General features: G+C 46.2%; 1 protein-coding gene across 2 annotated transcripts in view; it reads left to right on the top strand.

Moving 5' to 3' along the window:
- Nucleotides 1-24,670, top strand: part of jade2 (jade family PHD finger 2) — a 128,042-nt gene that overhangs the window by 44,511 nt on the left and 58,861 nt on the right. For both annotated transcript variants that reach the window (XM_084474620.1, XM_084474619.1), the window contains exons 5-6: nucleotides 19,104-19,375; nucleotides 22,564-22,775. In XM_084474620.1, coding sequence (XP_084330746.1) covers nucleotides 19,104-19,375; nucleotides 22,564-22,775 — 484 coding nt within the window. The remainder of the gene's footprint in view (nucleotides 1-19,103; nucleotides 19,376-22,563; nucleotides 22,776-24,670) is intronic.

The following is a 24,670-nucleotide window of genomic DNA, read 5'->3' as shown; positions in this document are numbered from 1 at the left end:
TTACCGACAACAGTGAATGACTGGACGGACGGCTGAGCCATTAAAACCGTGTGGTGTAACAGTTGGTCCAAAACACACCATGCCGATTGGACTGTGTCACCGGGTCCGTCTTCAGACCGCACTCTAGGCGGGCGTCCCTCTCTGGCCCAGTGTCCTGACAGGCAGAAGGGCTGAGCTCAGTGAACGAAGCACACTAACTAGACCAGTGACTGGCTGGCCGGCCTGGCTCCCCTACCACAGAGACTGGGTCTGGGCCAGAACCCGAGTCGGCCGTTCGCTTCCAAAGGGGTTGAGTCAAATGCCTACTAAACCCAGTCACCTCCTTGGGGGACGTTTTTGGAGAAACGGCTTGTGAGAGAGTGTTATCCATTATATGCATTATGTTTGGATCTTTAAGATACAATTGACATGAATTTGATGCATTTAAGTCTGATCATTAGGAACTATGTTCTGCACCAACATAATCCAGAAATAGCTTCAGTCCCAAGGCCAAGTGGATACTCTACTATACCAGTCAATGCTACTTTTAGATTAAGTCATGGTTTTGTTTATTACTGTATAGATCGGGGAGCGTGATTTTACATTTGGTTTACTGAAGAGAGCCACATCATTTATGAGCCAGTCCTAATTTGATTGTAAGGTCACTGTGCAGAAGTGGTGACCTCTCCGTTCAGGTGAAGCGGGCTGACTGAAGACAGTCAGGCATATATGAATATGCTCGTTATATCCTTCTTTGTGATTTGTTCAGTGATCACATTTGTAGAACCTTTTTCAAATTAGAGATTTGAAATACACTCTGAAGGGAAAGCAACAAGTAGGCCTTACCTAGCTATGTAGATAATCAACAAGCCCAATATACTATAATAGCACTCCTCCTCTCCCCCCTCCTGTTTTATAATAGTGATGAGTGTAACGTGTGATCTAAGAGCGCTTACTTTGAGGGAGAAGGAGTTTGACGCAGTAATCTTTGGGATATTGGATTTTGTTTCTGGCATCATTCACTGCCAGTCAGACCATTATAAAATAAATAAATATTTAAAAAAATAAGCACAGCCTTTCCCTTAACTTTCCCTTTCCATGAGATATACTACACTGCCCATGAGCCTTAGCAATTGCTGGCCAATCACAGAAGAGCAATTGATGTTTGCAAGTTTGCAACAGTAAACCGTATTGTAATGGTACATGGGAAAATTGTGATTAGATCCAACCAAGCTCAGACTCTCAAGAAGCAGTACAGACCCGAAGAATAAACCTACAGAATAGTGGTCCAAAGTATGCGAAGAGATCGTTGTCGTTTACCTGCTAGTTCCAGTCTTGACGGCGTTCTGGATAAATGGCCGTCCTGACACTGCAACTTATTTTTGGATCAGTGTTGTTTGTGTGCGTCTTTGTTTAGCTGTGAATAAGTGTGTGTGAGACTGTGGCTTTGTGTGAGTCTGACTGTTTGTACTGTAGTCTAGCCCAATACAGTACATACAATGCATCATTGTTGTTGCTCATTTGGGAATTTTCATTCTCTAAAGCACCATCTGTCTTCTCTACTTCTATTTCAGTTCTCTGCTCTCCCACCATTTACCTTTTTAAGTGGCTGACCCATGCTCTCTTAAGGCTCTTTTCCATCGCATGGTACTGCTGAACTCTACTTAGCTCTCCTCTTCTGGTTTAGTTTTCCATCGGAGAAAGGTTGGATACCTGGTACCTGGTCCTTTTTCTCTGTATCACCTCTGTGGAGGTTCCAGGTAAGTGGAGGATGATACCAAAAGGTGACGTGAAAACCCAGACTACAGATCTGTCAGAGAGAATCGTCTCTAGAATCATCCCACTGCGTCTTCGCCGCACATCTTCCCCAGCTCTCTCTCTCTGCCTGGTTGCCATCACAAATGGCAGTAAAGCCATTGATTATAATGATGAGTTTGATGAAGATTAGGGAGAGAATTTCGTCCTGTTTGAAATGAAAACAAAGCATTAGCTCTGCCATCTGCTGTCCCTGCAGCCCTCCTCATCCAGGTTTAATGGATGGGTGAAGGCATACCGGGGGGGGGGGGGGGGGGGACTGGAGGGATTGGAGGGATTAATACAATTGATGGGTGGATGAATGGAACTGAGGTGTTGATGGATTCATTCAAAGGATGGATGAGGGAAGGACAGCCAGATGGAATGAGGTCTTGAATGTATTCTGGAGAAATGCATCGGGCCGCCAAGCGAAAAGTGTCTGATTGGGTTTGAAGGGATGGGGCTGACCCTTGGCAGAGACCGCGGCTCGGCAAAACAACACTCAAGCGTTTTGATGGAGATGGCGGGTATTTCAAAAATGTTCAATAATTCCCTCAGAAGAACTTTGGAAGTAAGAACTAGAAGGGGGAAAAGGGAGCCAACGATGAAGGAGGCAAACGGCTAAAATACTGTTCAGAGATTAAACGGATGTATCATCCACTGAGGACCTGAAGGAGGCCCAGGGTGACGAGTAAAGAGATATGACTAAGTGGAAGACTACCAGGACTAGTGCTCCCCTGGGAGTGAGAGGCACACAGAGATAGTTTAGTGTCTACCACACTGCACCAACACATATGCATGGAAACAAATCTATGTATGCCGTATGTGTATTTGTCTCGCTAACTGAGTGGTTTTATTTGTCAAACTGATAGAATTACAGCTTTGGCCCACAAACCGTGCATGTCAATGAGTCTCACTAGTCTGTTGCTAGGCAGTAGTGCCGTGTCAGTGGGCAGTCACTCACAGCTCAACAGCCAATAATTACTTTAATAATAAAAGCAACAATTAGCCAAAATATTTGTCAAATTTTGGTGTGTGTGTGTGTGAATCCCTGCCAAAATAAGAAAAGGATTTGCATTGTTTGAACGGAGTAAGGCACATGTTGCGCAAGTCTATTTTGGACGCAAACATTATGTTGCGTCTGTTTCGGCTAACCAAAGCATCTGTCAGGGGCTTTGGGCTGTACACTTAAAAGAACACAGAAATGGCAAAATATTTCCTCAAAAACAGTTTAAATCGGTTATCAGTACAAGGTCCATGGTTTTATTTCACAATGAAAACTAAACATTTATTTATGAGCAAGGTCTACCAACCGATGCCTTAAGGTATAATAGGTAATTGCTGTTGCTAGGGGTCTCTCAATCAAAACTATACCAAAATACGTAGTTTGATGACATTGTACTAAAACAACTATGAGAGTTGTTGTCTGCTCCATCATTGCCAGTGAAAATGTGACTCAGGCAGAAATTATGTTCACGGACGCGTTAATGTATTCAAGTTTTATTGACGTAACGTTTTGTCCCATTTGTTAATGTTATGTCATTTCATTCTAATGAATTAGCTGAAAGTAGCGTACGGTTAACTTGCTGACTAACCATTAGATGAGTCGAGCGCCCAAACAGCTGTAGAGAATGCCATGTGGTGAGTTATGTACACTGGTGAAAGCTCTCGCATACAGCTCTCATTGATATTTAGACTGTGTATTTGATTAGAGTTTTGGGGTATTTCTTGCAAGTTTAATTTGGAAATGCATGATGGCAATTTGCACATGTTATGAGGTGCATTTCCATCCACCTGTTATTATGTAATTTTTCTATTTGTGCATAGAAAACTAGGAAAAATTCTTGAAATATTGCAAAAAATATGAATTGGATGGAAATGCACCTAGTAATATCATCCCTCATTTAGCCTTGAATCATTCTTTTGAGGCTAAGAACTAAATTCCCACTTTTTCCACAGGCAGTAAAACCAAAGTTAATATCCCCAAACGCTTTCATAAAATAGGTTTGATTGGCCATCTGTTGAGCTGGAAGCACTTACAATTAATTATTCAGTATTTTATTTTTAATACATACTCTTCCTCTGAACATCATTCAGTGTTTGTGTGTTGGTGTGAACACTTGCAATTAATTATTCTGTATTTTATTTTGAATATGATTTTAAATACATACTTTTCCTCTGCGTCTTTCAGTGTCTGCGTGTTGGTGTGTTGTTGTGTCATGTGTGTTGGTGTGTTGTGGTGGAGCAGGGCCAGGGTGAACATGTTTTCTACAGGCCCTGTTGTCTGAATCAGCGGCCATGGTGGTGAGAGGGGGTGGGGGGACCGGGGCTGTTTGTGGGCTTACTGGAAGTGTGTCAGACAGCTGAGGAATGCAGGGAATAGGGTGGGAATGTGATTTTGTATGTGCGTTTGTGCGTGTGTGTGGGTATGTTTTTCAGTCGCACAATAAAGCTCCATGGGTTTGAGCATTTGGGCAGATGTTGTACGTATTGATATCTGCATGGCTCCGCACTTTTGACAAATAGCTTTGGACTGAGGGTCCTTGTTTTCAGGACTTGTTTCAGCTCCTAGACGGTACGATCGCTGACTGCATTTATACCCAAAGGTGGCTACACTCTTCAAAAGGCCATTGCATGTGTAGGTGCCCACTGCACCCAATAAGCATACAGTATATACAAAGCAGGAGCATACGAATGATCCAACAAACCAATACTCCTCCCACAGCTTTGACCTCCTGCAGTGTCTTCTTGCCTTACCTAGATGTGTTGGCAAGTTTGGATTTGATACTGAAAACCATAAATAACTTAGTTGGAACCCTGGAGGTATTTCATTAAAATCCTAAAAAGTTTGATCTCCATGCCCTTTGTTTCCAGACCCAGGGTATGAGCCAGACCGCTGCTCGGTATCTCACGCTTCTTCTTGCTGTTGTACTGTTGAAAATTGTCTGGTATCGATTGTCAAGAGATACCCACCTCAAACACTCTAGTATGTGTATATGGTTGGAAGAATACCCCACTGATACAATGCTATCTTTTATCTTCTTATGGATTGAAATGGATCGGCTCCACTTATAGTTTATTTCCATGTTAATTCAAACACTTCAACAGTTTGCACTAAGCTAGCGGTTGGAGATCACATGTTGTGTCAACGTGTATCCAAAGTAGGTCGATACGTTTACCTGCTGTTGGTTCTGAACCACACACCGGGAGAAAGCATGTGTGTAGTATGTGTGTATCAGACAGCCATGGATCAGGTGTGTGTGTGTGTGTGTGTGTGTGTGTGTGTGTGTGTGTGTGTGTGTGTGTGTGTGTGTGTGTGTGTGTGTGTGTGTGTGTGTGTGTGTGTGTGTGTGTGTGTGTGTGTGTGTGTGTGTGAGACGTGTGGTTAATCCCTGCAGCTTGCTCTAGAAAAATGACAGTAGGGTTATCAGTTATTTCAACAGGTGTGGGGGGGTTGGGTCAGCCGGTGGATGATTTGGTGGCGGGACTGTGCTGTGTTTGTTGTCTTCAGTGTGAGGGTAGGAGGGTCGGTGGGTACAGAGCACTCTGAGAGGAACCATACCACCCATAATATTCTACCTTTCCTCCTTGGCCTCTCCCCCTCCCCCAGGCTTCAGACCTCCATTCCTCCACATCCTGCTTTTTACTACCAACTCCACTGAGTTTTTAATACTAACCACAGGCCAGGTGTGTGTGTGTGTGTGTGTGTGTGGGGGGGGGTGGGGTTCACCGTGGGTGTGTAGGGGATGTGGTGGGGTGTTGTTTCAGTGTGAGAGAGAGAGGGGAGCAGCAGGGGTCATTGGTAGCTAGAAGTTCACGAAATGAGAGAGGTGTGTTATATTATGAAGTGGTCTCATGGATATTAAATAAGGTATCTTTCATGAAGATCTTCATTAAAAAAAACATTAAAATACTGAAACTACAAAATGGAATAACCAAAATATCACGTATTTACATAAAGGTATAGGCTTGTATGTGATTTCTACCGCACAGGTGTTAGGGGGTTAATGTAGCCATTGACATACCAGATGTAACAGCCTGTTACCGTTAATAAACAATTTGGATATTGTCGGTACACAACTCCACAAACGTGATAAAATACATCATTTGTAGATGTGAAAATACTACATACATTACATATGTAGTATGAATGGAATGTTTTTTTGCGACCAATTCACAAAGAATTAGTCAGGAACTCTTGGACCATTGTCAATTTCCAATGGGTGTTATCAATGTGCGCAGACCAAAATGCCTCCTGACGCAATTTTAGGAAACAATAAAATGAAACGAAACATGTGATCAATGGCAGCCATCTGTCTTCCTATGTGTCTGTCTGCCCGTACATTTGCCTTGCTTGGAGAAAAGCAGGGAGCCTCTTTGTTTTTTTATTTAAACTTTTTATACTTTTTATTGTTTGTTTAACAGAACTTTGTTCCACCTTGTATATTCAGGTGGAACGTGGGGTGAATGATGATGCAGCAGAAAAGGAAAATGATAATAAATGAGTGCTAAAAACCAGGCTAAGCAAAACGTCTAATTGCTAGCGGGGAGGCCCCTGGCGACACAAAGCACTGTGGCCCCGAGCAGGGGGGGCATCGTTATAACACGCTAGCTCTGGAGCTAGGATGCTAGGCGTGTGTGTTTTCATCCACAAAATATGTTGACGTCAGGACGGGGATATTCATCTGCTGATCAGCACTGATGCTGATTATGAACATACAAAACGTTGAGCAAGCCCCGCCTTGCTCTTCTGTTATCTCTCAACCGCTCTTTCACTCTCTCACTCTTCCTGTCTCTGCCTTGTCTCACTTTGCTCTCATTTTCTCTTTTTCTTTCTCTCACTGTAACCCCCCTGCTAGACTGGGCATGCAAGCGTCGCGTCTCGTCGTGTAGCGTTGCATGGAGCCGCAAGGAAACGCTCCGTCTCTTATCCCTGAGTGATGCTACTCTGAGCCTCTCTGATGCGCAGCCAAATGCTCAAAGAGACTTGGAGTCCATTTTTATGTGCATTGACGAGTACCTTTGAATAAACTTGTTTTCGAAATTATTCATTAATAATTATCAATTATTTAATTAATGTATAGCTAGTAGTAACAGTTGCATATTGTAGGGGGATTATGCCCTCTTATCAAATTTGATGATTTATGGATGAGTATCTTCACTAGTAGTCATATATTGCATTCCTGCATACAATTGCATTATAGTCCGCCTGCACCGTATCATGGGGTGCATCACGATCACACCATAGTGATCATGATGAACCCCCGTATCATATGCATGAATTAACTAGTTCCACAGGACTCCCATGTGACTACAGCCCTGTGCCTCTGCAGATTCTGCACCTCTGGTTTACTTTGCATCTCCTCACTAGTTTCAAGTTACAAGGATACAAGGACAATTTCTTGAAAGACGCCCTGTGAGGGACCGGCGTGGTCACCCCACGTATCTGGGATATGGCCAACCAGATTCAGAGAGTGTGGGCAAAAATGAGGGCAATTGTCTCAGGGCAAAATAAAGTGAAGCTTTATTTTCTTCAAAAACATTCACAAAAAAATAAAGCAAAGTTCCAAAAGAAAAGAAAAGGACTGCATAAATCAGCAAGCATAAGCTAGATAGCATAACATAGCTTAACCAAAACATACCGCTCTCACACTGGCCTCCCATCAAGCCAGCACCACCTTCAGCCCCCAAACACCAACTGAGGCAGCCCTTAAATAGGGAAATGCATTGGACCAATCAAGGCTGTATGGGCCATACCACTATTTGGGGGAACATTCTGTAGCTAAAGCTACCAATCCTACATAACTGACCAGAAAGTACATTGTGTGAATACCAAATAAACATGACACTAAATAAACAATCACCAAATATATACATACCCACACCTTGTGCACAACCTATAGATATTTACAAAACAGCTGTTTATCGCAACACCCCCTGGGCTATTCCCTGATGGCATGATCCTGAGATTTCATTACCACACTGCCCCCTACCGTGGCGGAAGTCCAATTTCACACCATCCCAATTATAATATATATACACAATATAATAGTAGTAATAATAATAATAATAATAATAATAATAACAATAATAATAACAATAGTTTCTCTTATGTGAGACTGTGAGAAGGGGGAGGGTTTCACCTTCTCACATTTCCCACCACCTCTGGAGTTTCGCCAACAGGATGGCGAGACAAAAAGTCTGCCACAGTATTCTGCTTTCCCGCTCGGTACTGCACCGTGAAACGATATGGCTGCAGTGCCAAGAACCAGCGGGTGATGCGAGCATTTGAGTCCTTCATGCGCCCCAGCCACTGTAAGGCGCGGTGATCAGTCTCTAGGGTAAAGTCTCTACCCAGCAGGTAGTATTTCAATGTGTCAAGTGCCCACTTGACAGCTAGGCACTCCAGCTCAACTGCCGCATACCTGGTCTCCCTGGGAAACAACTTGCGGCTTACATAAGCTACAGGTTTCATGTTGTCCCCCTCCCCTTGGAGCAGTACTGCCCCAAGACCAACACCAGATGCGTCAGTCTGGACAGTGAAGTGCTGTTCGAAGTCCGGGCTCTGGAGCACAGGATCCTTGCAGAGCGCCCCCTTTAAGTCCAGGAACGCCCGCTCCTGCTCCTCTCCCCACTGTATCCTGGCGAAGCCTGACTTCCTGGTCAGGTCAGTCAAGGGAGCTGCTCGTCGGGCGAAGTCTGGCACAAACCGGCGGTACCAGCCCACCAGACCCAGGAACGACCTCACCTCCTTCGGAGTCTTGGGGCGTTGGCATTCCTGTACCGCCTGGACCTTGTCCTTCTGTGGCCGAATCACACCCCGGCCTAGAATATGGCCAAGGTACTTCACCTCCTCCTGGGCTATTGCACACTTGAGCGGGTGGATGGTCAGCCCCGCCCGCTGGATGCGCTGCAGCACGTCCCCGAGGTGCCGCAGATGGTCTTCCCAGGTGGCGCTGTACACCACAATGTCGTCCAGGTAGGCTGCCGCAAAGCAGTCTGTGCCCGCCAAGACGATATCCATCAGTCGTTGAAAACTGGCTGGTGCCCCCTGCAGACCAAAGGGCATTACCAGAAACTGGAAAAGCCCCTGTGGGGTCCGAAAGGCTGAGCAATGCCTGGCCTCCTTGGCCAAGGGCACCTGCCAGTAGCCCTTGCATAAGTCCAGGGTAGTGATGAAGGACGCTTTGCCCAGGCGCTCAATCAAGTCCTCGAGCCGAGGCATTGGGTAAGCGTCAAAGTGTGATTGGGCATTCACCTGGCGGAAGTCAATACAAAAGCGCATAGTGCCATCCTTCTTGGGCACTAGCACCACCGGGTTACTCCACTCACTGGAGGACCTCTCAATCACCCCCAAAGCCAACATCTCCTCCACCTCGGCTTTGAGGCACGGCAGGAGACGCTCAGGAACCCGGTACATCTGTTTGCGCACAGGGGTAGTGTCTTTGAGAGGAATGGAGTGTTCCACAATGGTCGTGAACCCCGGCCTTTCTTGGAAAAGGCCAGGAGGCAGAATCCCCGCTAGCTCCTTCTGCTGGCGGGAGGTCAGGTGAGACAGATCCAGGGTGGAGGACTGCTGGCTGATGGGGAAGAACTGCTCTGGACTCTCCTCTTCCTCCGCCACAGCCTGCACCCTGAGCTGCAGTTCCGGTGGCCTCTCATGCCACTCCTTCAGAAGGTTGATATGAAAGGTCTGCCTGGGTTTCCGTCTGCCAGGGAGGTCAATCTCGTAGGTCACCGGACCCATTTTCCGCACCACCTCGTTAGGCCCTTGCCACCTAGCAAGCAGCTTGTTCTCCGAGGTGGGCAGGAGAAGCAGAACTTTCTGGCCCGGTTGGAGGATCCTCTGCCTGGCAGACTTGTCATACCAGGTCTTTTGTTGTGACTGGGCTTGCTCCATGTTGGACCGCACTAGCTCAGTCATCTCCTCCATCTTGTTCCTCATTTCGAGGACATGAGCTACCAGGCTCTGGGTCATGGGTGTCCCAGGTCCCGCCCAGGCCTCTCTCAGCACATCTAACGGGCCCCTCACCTGTCGGCCATAGAGCAGTTAAAACGGTGAGAAGCCAGTGGAGGCCTGGGGAACCTCCCGGTAGGCAAAGAGCAAGTAGGGCAGCCAGCGGTCCCAGTCCTTCCCATTGACTGCCACAAACTTCCTCAACATGCCCTTTAATGTTTGATTATAGCGCTCCACAAGGCCGTCCGTCTGAGGGTGGTAAGGAGTGGTCCGAATGCCCTTAATGCCTAATAAGCTGTACACCTGCTTTAAGGTCTTTGAAAGGAATGCAGTGCCCTGGTCAGTGAGGACCTCCTGGGGAATTCCTACCCTAGAAAAAAGTTGCAACAGGGCCTGTGCTATGGGACGGGCTGAAATCCTGTGCAGCGGGAAGGCCTCGGGGTAGTGGGTAGCATAGTCGCAGATAACTAATATATACCTGTAGCCTGTTTGGGTCCTTTCCAGGGGTCCAACAAGGTCCATTGCTATGCGGGAAAAGGGAACCTCTATTATAGGGAGTGACTGTAGTGGGTAAGGGCTAGTCCTCCTATTGCTAGTTACCTGGCACTCGGGACAGGTTTTGCAATACTGCTGCACATCGATATAGAGCCCTGGCCAAAAGAACCTGGCTGCAATCCTTTCATAGGTCTTGGCATTACTCAAGTGACCTGACCAAGGTATTTTATGACCCATAGCTAACACCTGTTCTCTGAGCTGTTTAGGCACAACCAGCTGCTCTGCCCTGCCCTCTCCTGGCTGATGGTACAACAGCCCTTCTCTTACCCGGTAGCTCTCTCCCGACAAAGCTGGAGGTACTCCTGTGGAGGTCTCATCAACTTCAGTGACCTTGTCATAAGCTTTTAGCAAACTCTCATCCTCTCTCTGTAACTGTTCAAAATTAGCTGAGATATCACCCCAATCTGCATCTGGTTCTGCAAGTGGTAACTCAGCATTTCTTTCCACCGTGCCCACTAGCCTATCCCGCCTGACCTGCATGCGTGACTTTTTACCCCTCACTCTGGCAGGAGGAGCGATTTCTCCTTCTGCAAAAGGCAAGTCCCTTAGGGTAGCTAGCTCAGCAGGATCCTCTGTCTCTTCTTCAGGAGCCTTTGCTCGGCTCTGGGACCTGGTGACCACCACATTAACTGGCTTGCCGGCCTGCACCAGCTCTGGCAGAACCAGTATATCCTGGCCTATGACGACTGCATGGCTCAGCCTCTCTACCACACCAACAATCATCTGGTATGCCTGCCCTCTGACATCCAGGTAGACTTCAGCTGTGGGGTACTCATGTTCATCCCCATTAACACATAGAATTCTGAGGTTCCTACCCTGCACAAAATCCCTTCCATTCACTAGGTGGGGCTGCACTAGTGTCTGGGTACTTCCGGTGTCTAACAGGGCAGTGGCTTCCTTCCCATTAACTAGGACAGTGGTAGTCTGCAGTCTTCCCCCAAAACCTGTATCACCCTCCCCTGATCTCGGGATACAGCTATGGCCAGAGAGTCTAGGCTTCAATTTGGGACAATCAGGCTTAATATGACCCTCCTCACGGCAATAGAAGCAGACCACCGGTCCTCCGGGCTTCTGCTCTTGCACTACTCTAGGCTTGGCATACCTATAAGACTTCCGGACAGGCACTTTATTAGGCTCATTAGTCTTTGGACCACTCACATTACCAAAACCCCCAAACCTACTTTGGGCTGCTGGAATAGAGTAGGACTCCTGTCTGAAACTCTTTTGGCCCCGCCGTGCCGCCAGGAAGTTCTCCACCAGCTCTGCTGCGCTCTGGCCACTCTGGGGTTGGTGCTCTTTCACCCAGATTCGGATGTCTGGAGCCAGGGTCCGGAGAAACTGCTCCAGGATGAGCACTTCTGCCACTTCTTCGACTGATTTATCTGCCGGCCTGATCCACTTTTCAAAGAGATCCCCGAGGCGGGTGTACAGCTCTCGGGGCGATTCACCAGGTCTGACGTCCGGTTCGCGGAACCTCCTCCGGTAAACCTCCTCGTTGATTGCATACTTGTGAAGGATGGCCTCCTTCACTCGGTTATAGTCAGTGGCATGATCCATGTTCATCGCCACATAGGCGCTGCGTGCTTTGCCGGTGAGGTAGGGCACTAGAAAGACTGCCCAATCCTCTCTTGGCCAGCGATAAGCCATTGCTAACCTCTCAAATGTTATGAGGTACTGCTCAATGTCGTCATCCTCTTCCAGCTTGGGAATGGCCGCCCTGGGCCAGGTCACGGGCGCTACTGGTGCAGGTGCTGGTGCAGGTGCTGGTGCCAATGCCGGAGCTGGTGCTGGATCTGGTGCAGGTGAAGGCCTCCGGTCAGCCTCGACGTCCTCCCTGAGTTGGTTCAGCTGCATTTGGACACTCCTCCAGCGCTGCTCCTGCTTGGACGCCTCCCGCTCCAAGAGCCTCCGCACTGCGGCAAGGTCAGACCCCTCAGGCGGGTCTCCGCCAGATGCCTGGTCCTCGCCATGGCCGTCTTCCCCCTCCATCTCCAGAAGGACCCCTCTGGACAGCCTCTGCTCCATCCGCCTCCAGATTCTGCCTCGTCCTCGCTGTCCACTGCGTCCTCGTCTTCCCACTCGTCTCTCCAGTTTCTCAGATGGCGTCAAAAAAATCCCACCACTGCCACCAAATGTGAGGGACCGGCGTGGTCACCCCACGTATCTGGGATATGGCCAACCAGATTCAGAGAGTGTGGGCAAAAATGAGGGCAATTGTCTCAGGGCAAAATAAAGTGAAGCTTTATTTTCTTCAAAAACATTCACAAAAAAATAAAGCAAAGTTCCAAAAGAAAAGAAAAGGACTGCATAAATCAGCAAGCATAAGCTAGATAGCATAACATAGCTTAACCAAAACATACCGCTCTCACACTGGCCTCCCATCAAGCCAGCACCACCTTCAGCCCCCAAACACCAACTGAGGCAGCCCTTAAATAGGGAAATGCATTGGACCAATCAAGGCTGTATGGGCCATACCACTATTTGGGGGAACATTCTGTAGCTAAAGCTACCAATCCTACATAACTGACCAGAAAGTACATTGTGTGAATACCAAATAAACATGACACTAAATAAACAATCACCAAATATATACATACCCACACCTTGTGCACAACCTATAGATATTTACAAAACAGCTGTTTATCGCAACACCCCCTGGGCTATTCCCTGATGGCATGATCCTGAGATTTCATTACCACACTGCCCCCTACCGTGGCGGAAGTCCAATTTCACACCATCCCAATTATAATATATATACACAATATAATAGTAGTAATAATAATAATTAATAAGAATAATAAGAATAATAATAATAATAATAATAACAATAGTTTCTCTTATGTGAGACTGTGAGAAGGGGGAGGGTTTCACCTTCTCACACGCCCTTTGGAGGACAATTTCATTGGAGCTTCAGGTGAGTTCAGTTGGAAGTCGGCCAATGAAGTCATTAGCACCTTAAATGACTACATGTACTGTATGTACAATCAACTTGTGGTTGTGCGTCACAACCATGAAAAACCATGTATAGCTGAGCCCTCCTAGTCGTTTATTCTATACATCCACATGCTCCTCTCGCGACGTGTTTGGTGGAGCAGGTCAAAGGGAACCTTGACTTGAGGCTTTCATGCTCCACATAGCTTCCGAATCTCTCACTCTTTGATTGGTTCATCCAGATCAGATCATTCTCTTTCTAATGCCTTGTCACTGTTTCTGGCTGTGAGGAGTGATGAGTTGAGAGTTGAGCAGCCGTGCGCTTGCTCCAGGGGAGCCTGGTGAGGTAGTGTGGGGCCGCTGACCTGCTGAAGGCCGTGGCTCCAGCCTGGGTGAACCAGGTGGGGTCGGCAGGCTGGCCTGCTCCTGAGCACTAAGGGGTCCTAATACCAGTCAATAAGTGCAACTTTTGAAAAGAAGACTTTCTGCATCCTGACACATGGGCATATTGTGTTGCACACCTGCCCTGTGTGAGCTGTCCCCTGCTGCCATCACTCTGGTTTGAATTTCTGATGCCAAGTGTAAAGTGTAAAATGTACAGTTGCAATCACCAATCAAAAATGATTACTGACTTGGTAAGTAGATTAACACAGCCCCACAAAAGGATTCAAGCGCTATTATTTCGGTGTAATTTGTTAGAAATGCCATAACCATCGGACAGCTATTGGTGAGTAAAATGGGTCAGCCTGATTGGAGTTCACTGTGCTCGCCTCCGCTCCGTATGAACCCGTTTAGATTTCAGACAGTCCTGGGTCATTTCTGACCAATCAGGGCATCTCTTCTGTGATCCCGGGATCATCGTGCCTGTCAATCACGGGTGCATGAAATGGAACACAGGGAAGGAGGGAGCAGAGATGATGGGGATGTTTTTGTTTGTTTTTTGGTTTCAAAATCTTGCTCTCTTCTGCTCACTCACTATAACCTCTATGTTACAGAGAGCACCTTTAAGAACAGAAAGGCTTTTAAAGGCTTGAAGACGATGCTGAGGCTTATCCAACATCCATGCCAGTGTAGTCTGCCCGGAAACAAAGTGTGACAATGCTCACCTGCACGTAGACGAGACGAGCGAAAGTGTGAAATGAAAAGATGTAGTCAAAACTTGGCCAGAGCAATTCGGTATTGAACAAACCATCTCATTCTGTCTGCCCCCCACTACTCCTTCGTTTCCCTCTCTCCTCATCTCTTGCTCTATCTGCCTCTCTCCTCTCAGTCCTTTCGTCTCTGTTTTCTCCTTTTCCCAACTAACCATTGGATAATAGAGAATGAAAAAACACACTTTAACTTGTAGGTGAGAAAACGGATGTAAGTGTGCATGTCTGCCTATGCTTTGTCCCGTAGCCTGTCATGTAAGGCTTGTATCCATGACAACCAGCCTGGCATTCCAGGGCAGACTACACTGGCATTTTTAACCAGGGAGAAAAATGTTAGCTCACTGTATCACAAATACAGTACATTTGTTTCATTAACCCATAGTTGACACGCACACGCATATGACCAGACAGCCCCCATCTACTTGAGCTGAGGATATATATATATATATATATATATATATATATATACAATATTGATATATTATACATATTGCCACAATATATTGTGGCAAGTTTTGTAATGATCCGATGGTCCATTCTTGGTTTAAAAAAAAAAAAAAGTAAGTAAAGATAGTAAAGATATTGTATCAAAATTCATCAACTGTTTAATGGTTACCCAGATAGACAGACAGACACACCCCTTTGTTGTCTGACTTATTTCTGTTAACTGGGTGAACTGGAGATGGGGGGGCTAAAACACACACCAAAACCCCACACACTGGTGGGAAAACTGAAGGGATTACATGGAAAAGCGGGAATTCTTGATCCCTTACTGACAAGAGGTATGTCAAGAATGAGGAAAAAAAACACACACACACACACACACACACACACACACACACACACACACACACACACACACACACACACACACACACAAGGGGCCAATTGTGGGAGCATGGTGTGGCGTATAGAGTATCAAATTCTAATCCATAAGTGTGAAAGGAATGGTGTGTGCGTGTTTCTGTGCACACAAACCCACACACACCCTAACCCTGTCCAAGGCGAGGGGATTTGTCTATCCCCTTACTTTTGGGAAATCCATTGTTGGTATGCAGGGAAACTTTTACATTCATTTCACCATTGTGGTGTGTGTGTGTGTGTGTGTGTGTGTGTGTGTGTGTGTGTGTTACACAGCAATTTGAAAGTTGGTTAGGTATCAGAAATAAACCATAATACAATGTAATTGAAGTTGCATATTGGTTGCATATTGTTTTGAAATATAAGTAGGGTAGAGAATATCAAAAAAAAAAAAAAAAAAACTTTTTTGCAAGCATATTAATGAGATGAATAATATCTCTTGTTTTAAGAGCCTCCCGCTCCTCTCCCCTCCATGGAGCATCCATAATGTTTTATATAGTGCCTCAGAGTCAAACGGCTGTTTACACAAGAGGTTTCCGGTGGTTAGGACGGCGCGGGCAGACAGAGGAGCTAAACGTCTTGGTGCCCAGATGAGAAGAAAAGAAGGAAAGAAAAGGTCTCGGTGTCAGCGAGTGATGGCCCATCTAGCCCTCGGCCGTACAGCGTGCTGCGTTAGGAGGGAAGGAAACTGAGATTTATGGGACTGGGCGGCCGGGGGGGGCGGGGGAGAATTATTAGGTCAGAACAGTAGTGTCAAAATAATGATCCGTCTGTGTTGGTCTGTCTGCGGGCTTTCCTGTCTGCGTGTCTCTCAAAGCACACAGAGATTGTTGAATATGATTGTTTGGTTTCTTTGGTTGTGAAGCTAATGATTTATTTATTTACTAGATACTTGACCTAGTTACAACTGGAGCTGCAGCACATACTGTCCCACTGATTTGTCAAGCAAGTTTACACACACACACACACACACACACACACACACACACACACACACACACACACACACACACACACACACACAAAGAGAGAGTTGATGACACAGTTGTGCAGTGTGTTGAATATGTTGTGAAGAACAATGGTTTTTAGTTTACTTATTTATCTCATGTCTCTTTATTGCCTCATCTTTATATCCTTTACATCCTTTCCTCTTATTTTGAGCTATACATTTGTTGTTGCTGTCTGAAATAGTTTCCACATGGCTCACCAGAGTAACATCCCAGTAATAAACCCTAGTAAAAAACATCTAATCCCCACAGAGGGGATGTTGTTGTTTTGTTGTTGTTTTGTTGGGTTTATTTTTATGAGGCCGGAGCCTTGCTGAGTTCTCCTGATAAATATCCCATGGGGGGGTGGGGGGGGGCACATGTGTATTCAGAACTTCCCTCCAGAGCACATGCACACAGCCCCACAACGCTCCTACCTGAAGCCTGGAGTTAGAAGGTACCTGATAGTTTAGGTAAGGTAAGGTAAGGCAACTTTATTTATATAGCACTATGCATACATGAGGCAGACTCAAAGTGCTTCACATGCTTCACAGTTAACGTTTACAGTTTATCGTCTGTGAGGTCATACATTTGCGTTTAATCTAATTTCACTTACGGAATTGGAATTTCAATCAGCCACGCCTTATTAAATAATTCTATATCGTCATTCAAATCAATAGTTAAATCATTCAGAATTCATTTAGATGTCAACACTGAGTGTCACGAAAGAGGCAATATAATATCAAACGCACTCGATGGCAATGTTCTCAAAGGGTTTTTGGAACTCTTTGAATTTGAGCAAGGCCCATGGCTGGTTTATCTTCTTAAAATAAGCAAACATTGTTTTCAAGGGTCTGTTTTAAAGAGGCTCTCATGCAAATGATCAAGCTCATCACCTTCCCCTTTTCATAAAAAGGTCAGAGGTGTGTGTGTGTGTGTGTGTGTGTGTGTGTGTGTGTGTGTGTGTGTGTGTGTGTGTGTGTGTGTGTGTGTGTGTGTGTGTGTGTGTGAGAATCTCTGCATGCCTGTGTGTGTGTGAGAACGCACATTGTATACTGTGTGTGTGTGTGTGTCGCTTTGTGGAATTGAATTGGTTCTCAGTAGGTCAAGCAAAGTTCCTGACCCCATTTCCGGATGTTGTTTGCAAAGAAGCCCAGAGGGTTCAGGGACCAAACTATCTGTCACCCTCCTCAAGCCCAAGACTCAATTCACTTCAACGGGGGTTGTCAACGGTGTAACTTTAAATCATGTCCTCCCAACATGACCCTCCCAACATGAGGTCATGACCCTGAACGGAGGTCCCTCCGATATGAACTTGGGATCTGCATGAACCCTGCTCTGCTCTGCTGCAGAGCGTGGTTGTGTTGATGTACTGGTGGTATGCTCAGTAGACAACCACATCAACAATGTTAAATGTGATATTATAGTTGCATCACAGAGTCATCATAGTATCCCATTGAACAATCAAACAGGCTGCCTGAGGCGGTGATACTGGATGAACCCGAGACTGGTACTCATCTGAAGCAGGTTGCTTGTTGAGGAGGGCACAGTGTTCACACATCTCTGCTGAGATGAAGGTCATTTTCAAGAGAACACGTTTGTGTTTCTATTTTAGTGCAATTGAACCCTCTGCATTCAAACACTTCTAGGAAGGAGGTGAGAAGTGTTGTCTCCATGGTTATGACCCACAGCAACATTAGCTGCTTTCACATATGGACGTGCATCCGTATGTTCTCCGTCTATTCCACGGAGGTGCCGTATATGTGAATGACATATCCTGACGTTGGACCTCCTGAAAAAATACTACCCCAGAGGTAGTATGTTCTCCGGAGGAAATGCTAATTATATATGTGAATGAGCAGTAGAATGTTGGCATTTCACTCATTTTCACATTTCACTCATTCACACCACACTACGTCATATGCCACCCCTTGCAAGCCCGCCCCCTTAAGCAGCCGGAGATTCTACTGACACAGATCTCCGCATATCGGGCATCAAGTGTGAATAAGTGTGAATGACCCTCACGGTCGAACCTCCTGCTCCACAAACGCGGAGAAAAGACGGAGGTCATATGTGAAAGCAGCCATTGTTCTTTTAAGATCATACCGTCATTGTTGAATGTAGTAGTATCCAAGAAACTTAAAGCGTTCATATTTTGCACATTTTCACTTATTGTGTCTAATAATTTAATTTGGGAGGACTGTTAGATTAGTTTTGCATGCTTTAATGTTAAAAATGCACCTTATTATTCTCACACTGTTCATTGTTGCAGACCCACTTTCAGCCTCTGTCAATCAGAGCAGTGTTTCCTTATGCTACCAGACCAAAATAATTAGTGTAGAAATTCAAAATAAACGAATGCTCAACTAATAAAGCATTCTTGCAGGCTGTCATCCTGAATCTACAGGTTGCAAAGCCCCAGAAGTGGTACGCCTGGTTCAGGAAGCAGTCCTCAAAACCTGATTCTTCATTTCGTCATCATTTGGAAGTCAATACAAAGGGGATGTAGAGGACAACACGTCTCCTGGACATGGCACTACCAACCAAACTCGCCGGCCACCGCTTTAACTAGCGATGTTTGAGGGGCGGCCAAACGGCAGATACTGGCAGAAAAATAGGAATTCACACCTGTTTTCTCTAAATTAGGTCTTGGGTCTAGTTTGAAGATTATAGACAATATGATCAAGGAATATTACTATATCAAAATTGAAACAATTGAAACTTTTAAACCCCTGCTGGCCGTTCATGTGCCTCTTCCATCTTTTGGTTTCACATCGGATTTGACTAATGAGGTTAATTGTGATAAAGAAGTCATCAATGATTCTTGTACTTATTACCCAGCCCTTGATGAACCCTCTCTCCCTCTATTTCTCTCTCTCTCTCCCCTAGGCTCCTCCCAGAGATGGGTGTGTCTTCTCTCTGCGGGCCGTCCGGGCGGACACACCCTCGGTTTGCCTGTGAGGAGGAGGAGGAGGATGAGGAGGATGAGGAGGGAGACGAAGAGGAAGATGAAGAGGAGGGCGAGGGCAGTGTCATGAGTGTGATGAGAAGCCCCCTCCTGCCACCGCCTGTCCCTCCAGCCCAGCTGTATAGCCGCTATGACCTGGATGAGCTGGACGTGGCCTGGCTGGGGCTGGTGAACCAGGAGTTCAGACAGATGGGTACGTTTGACACACAAGGCTCAGCGCGTCTTCAGGCGCTGAAGAAAGTGGCACCATAGCGATCGAGCTTGGCACTTTGATTGGTCTTTCGTTACCTTTTTTGACTATGTGATACGATGATGTTCTCAGCACTAAACGCAGTCGCTTCCTTTTTTAAAATGTGTGTTATTTTTCCTGTGGTTAAACTATTTTGTGCTGATACAATCTGTACAATTGACTCCTGACTGTTTTGAGAATTCCATCCAGAAGTCTATGGGTTTTGTGCAATGCTCGAGTAGCTTCTAGGGGCATACAACCGATTAACATATTCATAGATCCTGCCTCACTAGATTATTTGTTGAATATAAGCAATTTTAAGTACTGGTGGGATTTTTGTTGAAAAATACATGGCAAGTAGGTTATAATGGACACTTTTTTTTAAGAATGTTATCCACACCAGGAGGAGGACTTTGAGTGTTGTCAGTCCCTGGTATCTCATATACTGAGACAATGCTAAAGGCATCATGCTAATGCTCACTCCTAAAGCCACATTAATTTCTTCTGATATTAAGTACAAGAAGAGACTTGATCTTAGCAATTACCAGCACATGTGAAGTCAAGCACACACACTCTCTCTCTAGGGATCTCCTTAATTGTTATGGCCGTTGTCTTCATATAGGGATGGCTGTATAGGGAAGCTCTGGGCAGTACAGCGCAGTACGACCCCCCCCACCCTGTGTGTGTGTGTGTGTGTGTGTGTGTGTGTGTGTGTGTGTGTGTGTGTGTGTGTGTGTGTGTGTGTGTGTGTGTGTGTGTGTGTGTGTGTGTGTGTGTGTGTGTGATAGAAGAACAGTCTCTCTCTCTTTCTCTCTCTCTCTCTCTCTCTCTCTCTCTCTCTCTCTCTCTCTCTCACTCTCACTCTCTCTCTCACTTCGTCTGTCTGCCTCTTTATCATCGTTGTTTCCCTTAAATTAAACACATGTACAGACACACGTAAAATACATAGTTTGAGCATCCACAGCTCAGTTTGTTTCTGTTCTTACATAACTACTATGAAACTATAGATAAAACAAAGATGTTTCTGTATGTGTGATTCATTTTTTACAGTTTGTCCTTTACCTGCATAGAAAACGGAATAGTAAGATGGTGTCCAATCAAAGACGTCTTATTTTGCCCTTCCAAACGCGTGCAGTTTGAAAGGTGTGTGTGTGTGTGTGTGTGTGTGTGTGTGTGTGTGTGTGTGTGTGTGTGTGTGTGTGTGTGTGTGTGTGTGTGTGTGTGTGTGTGTGTGTGTGTGTGTGTTCTTTGTCCCTTTGTTCCCCTCAGACAAACAAAGTCAGATGAGCAAATACAAAGAGCCCTAGTCCTGGCCAGAGCGCTTACTCACAGACTGTACACACGCGCACACGCGCACACTCACACACTTTCCATGTGTGCGTGCGAGTGCGCCTACACACTGGTGTACATGCAGATGCGCACACACACCCGAGTTTGTAGATGAGCTCTGTTTGAACAGGACACTCCCTCCTGCCTTGTTCTCTTCATTGTGTTTAGCGGTACATGATGTAAATGTCACAGCCAGTTAATGTCCAACTTGACTTCCTCAAATCTGTGCTGTTTCCACAGTCTCCCAGCCACCGGCAGGCGGGAGCTTATCACAATACACATTATGTTTTGACCTAGCAAGTCTAACTCACTATTTCTTTGCATTGACACTAAATCTCACTTGATTATTTGATTTTTCTTTTGTAAGGTTATGGTGTGCAACTTGTACGTTGTACTTGGAATTTTAGCGGAACTCTTTCTAACGCAACGTTCACGTACTTGACCCTGACGTATGGAGGGCTAGACAAATGATACAGCTAGAGTGGAGGGCAAGAGGACTCAAAATGCAGAGTTTCAAACCTGTTGAGTTGGATGGTTTCCTCCCTCGTGGGTCTCCAGGCTCAGTGCTCTCAACATTGCTTACTGTTCAACTCAGGTTTTGTTCTGCGCTTGTACTTTGCATTATGAAAATGAGTATACCTGTAATGGAAATAGTTTCTACTTACATTTTCTGCATACTTTTCTCACAGCATAATTAGCTCTGGGTGTCAACCTGCACATTGCTCTTTAGGGGAAATTGTGTGTAAAAGTGCATTGGACTAAGCGCATACAGACATACAGAAAGACAGTAACAGGCTGCTCATCTCCAGCAAGTTATTGAAGCAGTACTTGTTTATGTTAAACTCTGCGGTTCATTTCCTCTGCCATTAAACCGTTTCCCACTGTTAGTACCAAGTACCTTCATCTGCAGTCATCTGTTTTAAAATAAACAGCCCTAAAATAAACACTGGAAGCATTACAGATGACTTATCTGTAATCAACTGAGTCTAATCCCATGTGCTACCTTACACCTGGAGCAAGTGAGGTCTGCTCTTCCAGAGACCCGTTTGAAGCATACTTTGAGTCCCTTCACTGTTGGCCGCTCTTTGTTTTATGTGGAGGACAACTGCTGTTCAACCAATCTCCTCCACTATTCTACTGCCTCTGGCAATTGCTTTGAGTTTAAGTCTTAATAGGCTAGTGCTATTCCAGACCCATATCGAGATGGTGGAAGAGATGCGTTACATGCTATTTTACAATCTCTCCCTTATCTATAATAGCCATATGAGAATCCTTAGAGTGTCCTTTCTTGTTTTTGCTTGGAAGTGAACACCACCATAACAAACACTTGCATCATATTACATCAGAAGCTCTGCAGGTGTGTGCGTGTCTCTGTCTGTCGGTCGGTCTGTCTGTCTGTCTGTCTGTGCCTGCACTCCATGTCATTAATACCACATGATCCATGCAGTATCACCAGCCCCTGCATCCACTGCTGTGTGTACTGTACATGCCGTACTGTAGTCCCCACTGTATGCACATCGTTCAGCACAGCTCTGGGAGGTGCTCTATAAAGGCCCTGACACACACAGGGGCGTCGGACCGGATTCTGCGAGCCCGGTGACCTGAGTCTGTTCTGTGTGTGCTGTGCGATCGGCCGTCGTCAAAGCCGTCGGTGACAGTTTCAAGCCGTCAGTGTTCTTTTCAGCCAATCGCACATGTTGAATCGGTTGTTGAACCATGACCAAATCGACCCGACTTCCTTTTCTCGCCAGACTGTCCGACGACCGATAATCTGGTCGGTGTGTCTGGGCCTTTAGTCTCTGTGGTTCCCTCCCGGCCCGCAGCGCTGCCGGAGCTGGACGAGCTGACCATGGAGAGCGTGCTGGTGGAGCTGGAGAGCGTGTGCCAGGAGAAGATGCAGCAGGCCATCGAGACGGAGGAGGGCCTGGGCATCGAGTACGACGAGGACGTGGTGTGCGACGTCTGCCACTCCCCCGAGGGCGAGGACGGCAACGAGATGGTGTTCTGCGACAAGTGCAACATCTGCGTCCACCAGGTCAGCGGCCACGCGTCTGTGTGCGGCGTGCGTTTATGCGTTGTCTACATGCGGGGTGTGCGGTGTCAGGGTTTACCGTGACAATGCTCACTCAATGTCTGCATATGTCCTCCTGTTGTCATGGGGAGAGTAGTTACCTGAAAATAATGTTGATCTTTCTCAACAAATCAACAAATATAAAGCGGAATGGATGCGGCACGACAATACAAAACTGAACGCTAAAAAAAGATACACACACTGCAGAACCGGATGATACAATCCATCAAACCATCTTTGAAAAGGTGGAGGGTTTTGAGAAGTCATTAGGAGATATGATGAGGATTTAGCCAGCGTCATCTGGCTCACTGCAGAGCCCCTCAGGGCCCGATGTCGTTGTCCTGATTACCTTGTGTTCCAATCAGAGCCAACGGAAGCCTGCAAATCTGCCCGGCGCAGACACATTTATTTTTATAATGAGCCAGGGTTTTCACAGGAACTCGGAAACGCAGTGTGATGAGAAGTTCTTGTCTGGTCTTGCGCAGGTCAATAAGCGCACAAATTAGGTCCAGTCTGGATCTAAAGTAGGCTGCCATAGGAAGGGGAATTTAAATGCCCAGAGAAAATGAAAAGGAAGGGTAACCCCTTCAGGTAGGGCGATCTGTGGCGTGTTGTTAATATCGTTGGAGGGAGTTGCTTTACGTGTAGTCTCAGATATGTCCTTAACAACAGCAGGCCCAGTTAAAAGCTATTTAGTGAGTCTATGACTATACTAGTCTAGGTCTTAGACCTGAGCTGGGGGGGGGTTCTGTCATAATGTGACAGTGTTAATTAATTAACCTCCTCAGCCTCCCTTCTCATTCCCTCTGTCTCTGCTTTCTACTGGCTGCTTTGACATGAGTTCACTGTTCAACGGTTGCTTTGACCTCATAACAAAATGGTAGGTGTGTCATTCACCTCCTGCTGGGCGGACACGTTTAAGAAGGAATCCCCCAACCTTGTAGCACTCATTATAATAGTAGTGAATAACAACGGTATAGGAGTGGTGAAAAATTGTTCACTTAACATAACATACATGACTTACATTACCTCCTACCACTACTACTACTAGTACTACTAGTACTACTTTTACTACCACTACCACCACTACAACTACTACTACTACTACAACAACCACTTCCATTATTCCTTCTCCTGCTAATAATAACAACTAGAATGAATGCAGGCATGCCAAGCCTGCTCACACCCGTGGCATGCTGCCTAATGCTCAGGGGCACAGGTGATACAGGGAATTGAACCAGGAAGTGTTTAATTACCACTCGCTCTCCCAAACCCATTTACTCTCCACCGAGTGATCAATCAATCCGGCTGACAAGTGTCCGGGTATGATCCAGTGCGGTGCTCTAATAAACGGTGAAGGCGACGGCAGTGGAGCGTCGTGGCCCCGGCGTCCGCCGTGTCCCAGCAGCACTGTGAGTGTGCTGCTGTCACAGGGCGCCGCCTCCTCCACAGAACCCCCCCAGTCCTGTGGTTGTCTCTGCGTTGAGCCGGCTCCACGGCTGTTTCGGTTTCAGCTGCCCCCCGATGCAGGTTGACCTGTTTGAGTTTCCCCCGAGTTGAAGGATCTCCATACATTCAAAGTGGTGTGTCTTCATTGGAACTTACGTGGGTGGTGTTTTTCCGATGGGCGTCTGAACACCGGCACCGAGAGTGGCTCTGAAAGACTCTCACTTCCCCCACACAGTACTTACGTGGTTATTGCCATTCAGCTTTTTAACCAATAAAACTGAACAGCCCTATTTTAAATGTTATATGGTGGCCCAGCGCCACTATTACATTGTTTAGGGAGAACCTTACAATATATACTTATATATATAAAAGAATATATAGGGACTTTGTGTCATCCCCTGCTTTACCAA

The sequence above is a fragment of the Micromesistius poutassou genome (assembly GCF_964030765.1).
Source record: "Micromesistius poutassou genome assembly, chromosome: 10".
NCBI classification, from domain to species: domain Eukaryota; kingdom Metazoa; phylum Chordata; class Actinopteri; order Gadiformes; family Gadidae; genus Micromesistius; species Micromesistius poutassou.
Note: the sequence above shows the minus strand (reverse complement) of the source record. Positions and strands in the feature narration are given on the sequence as shown.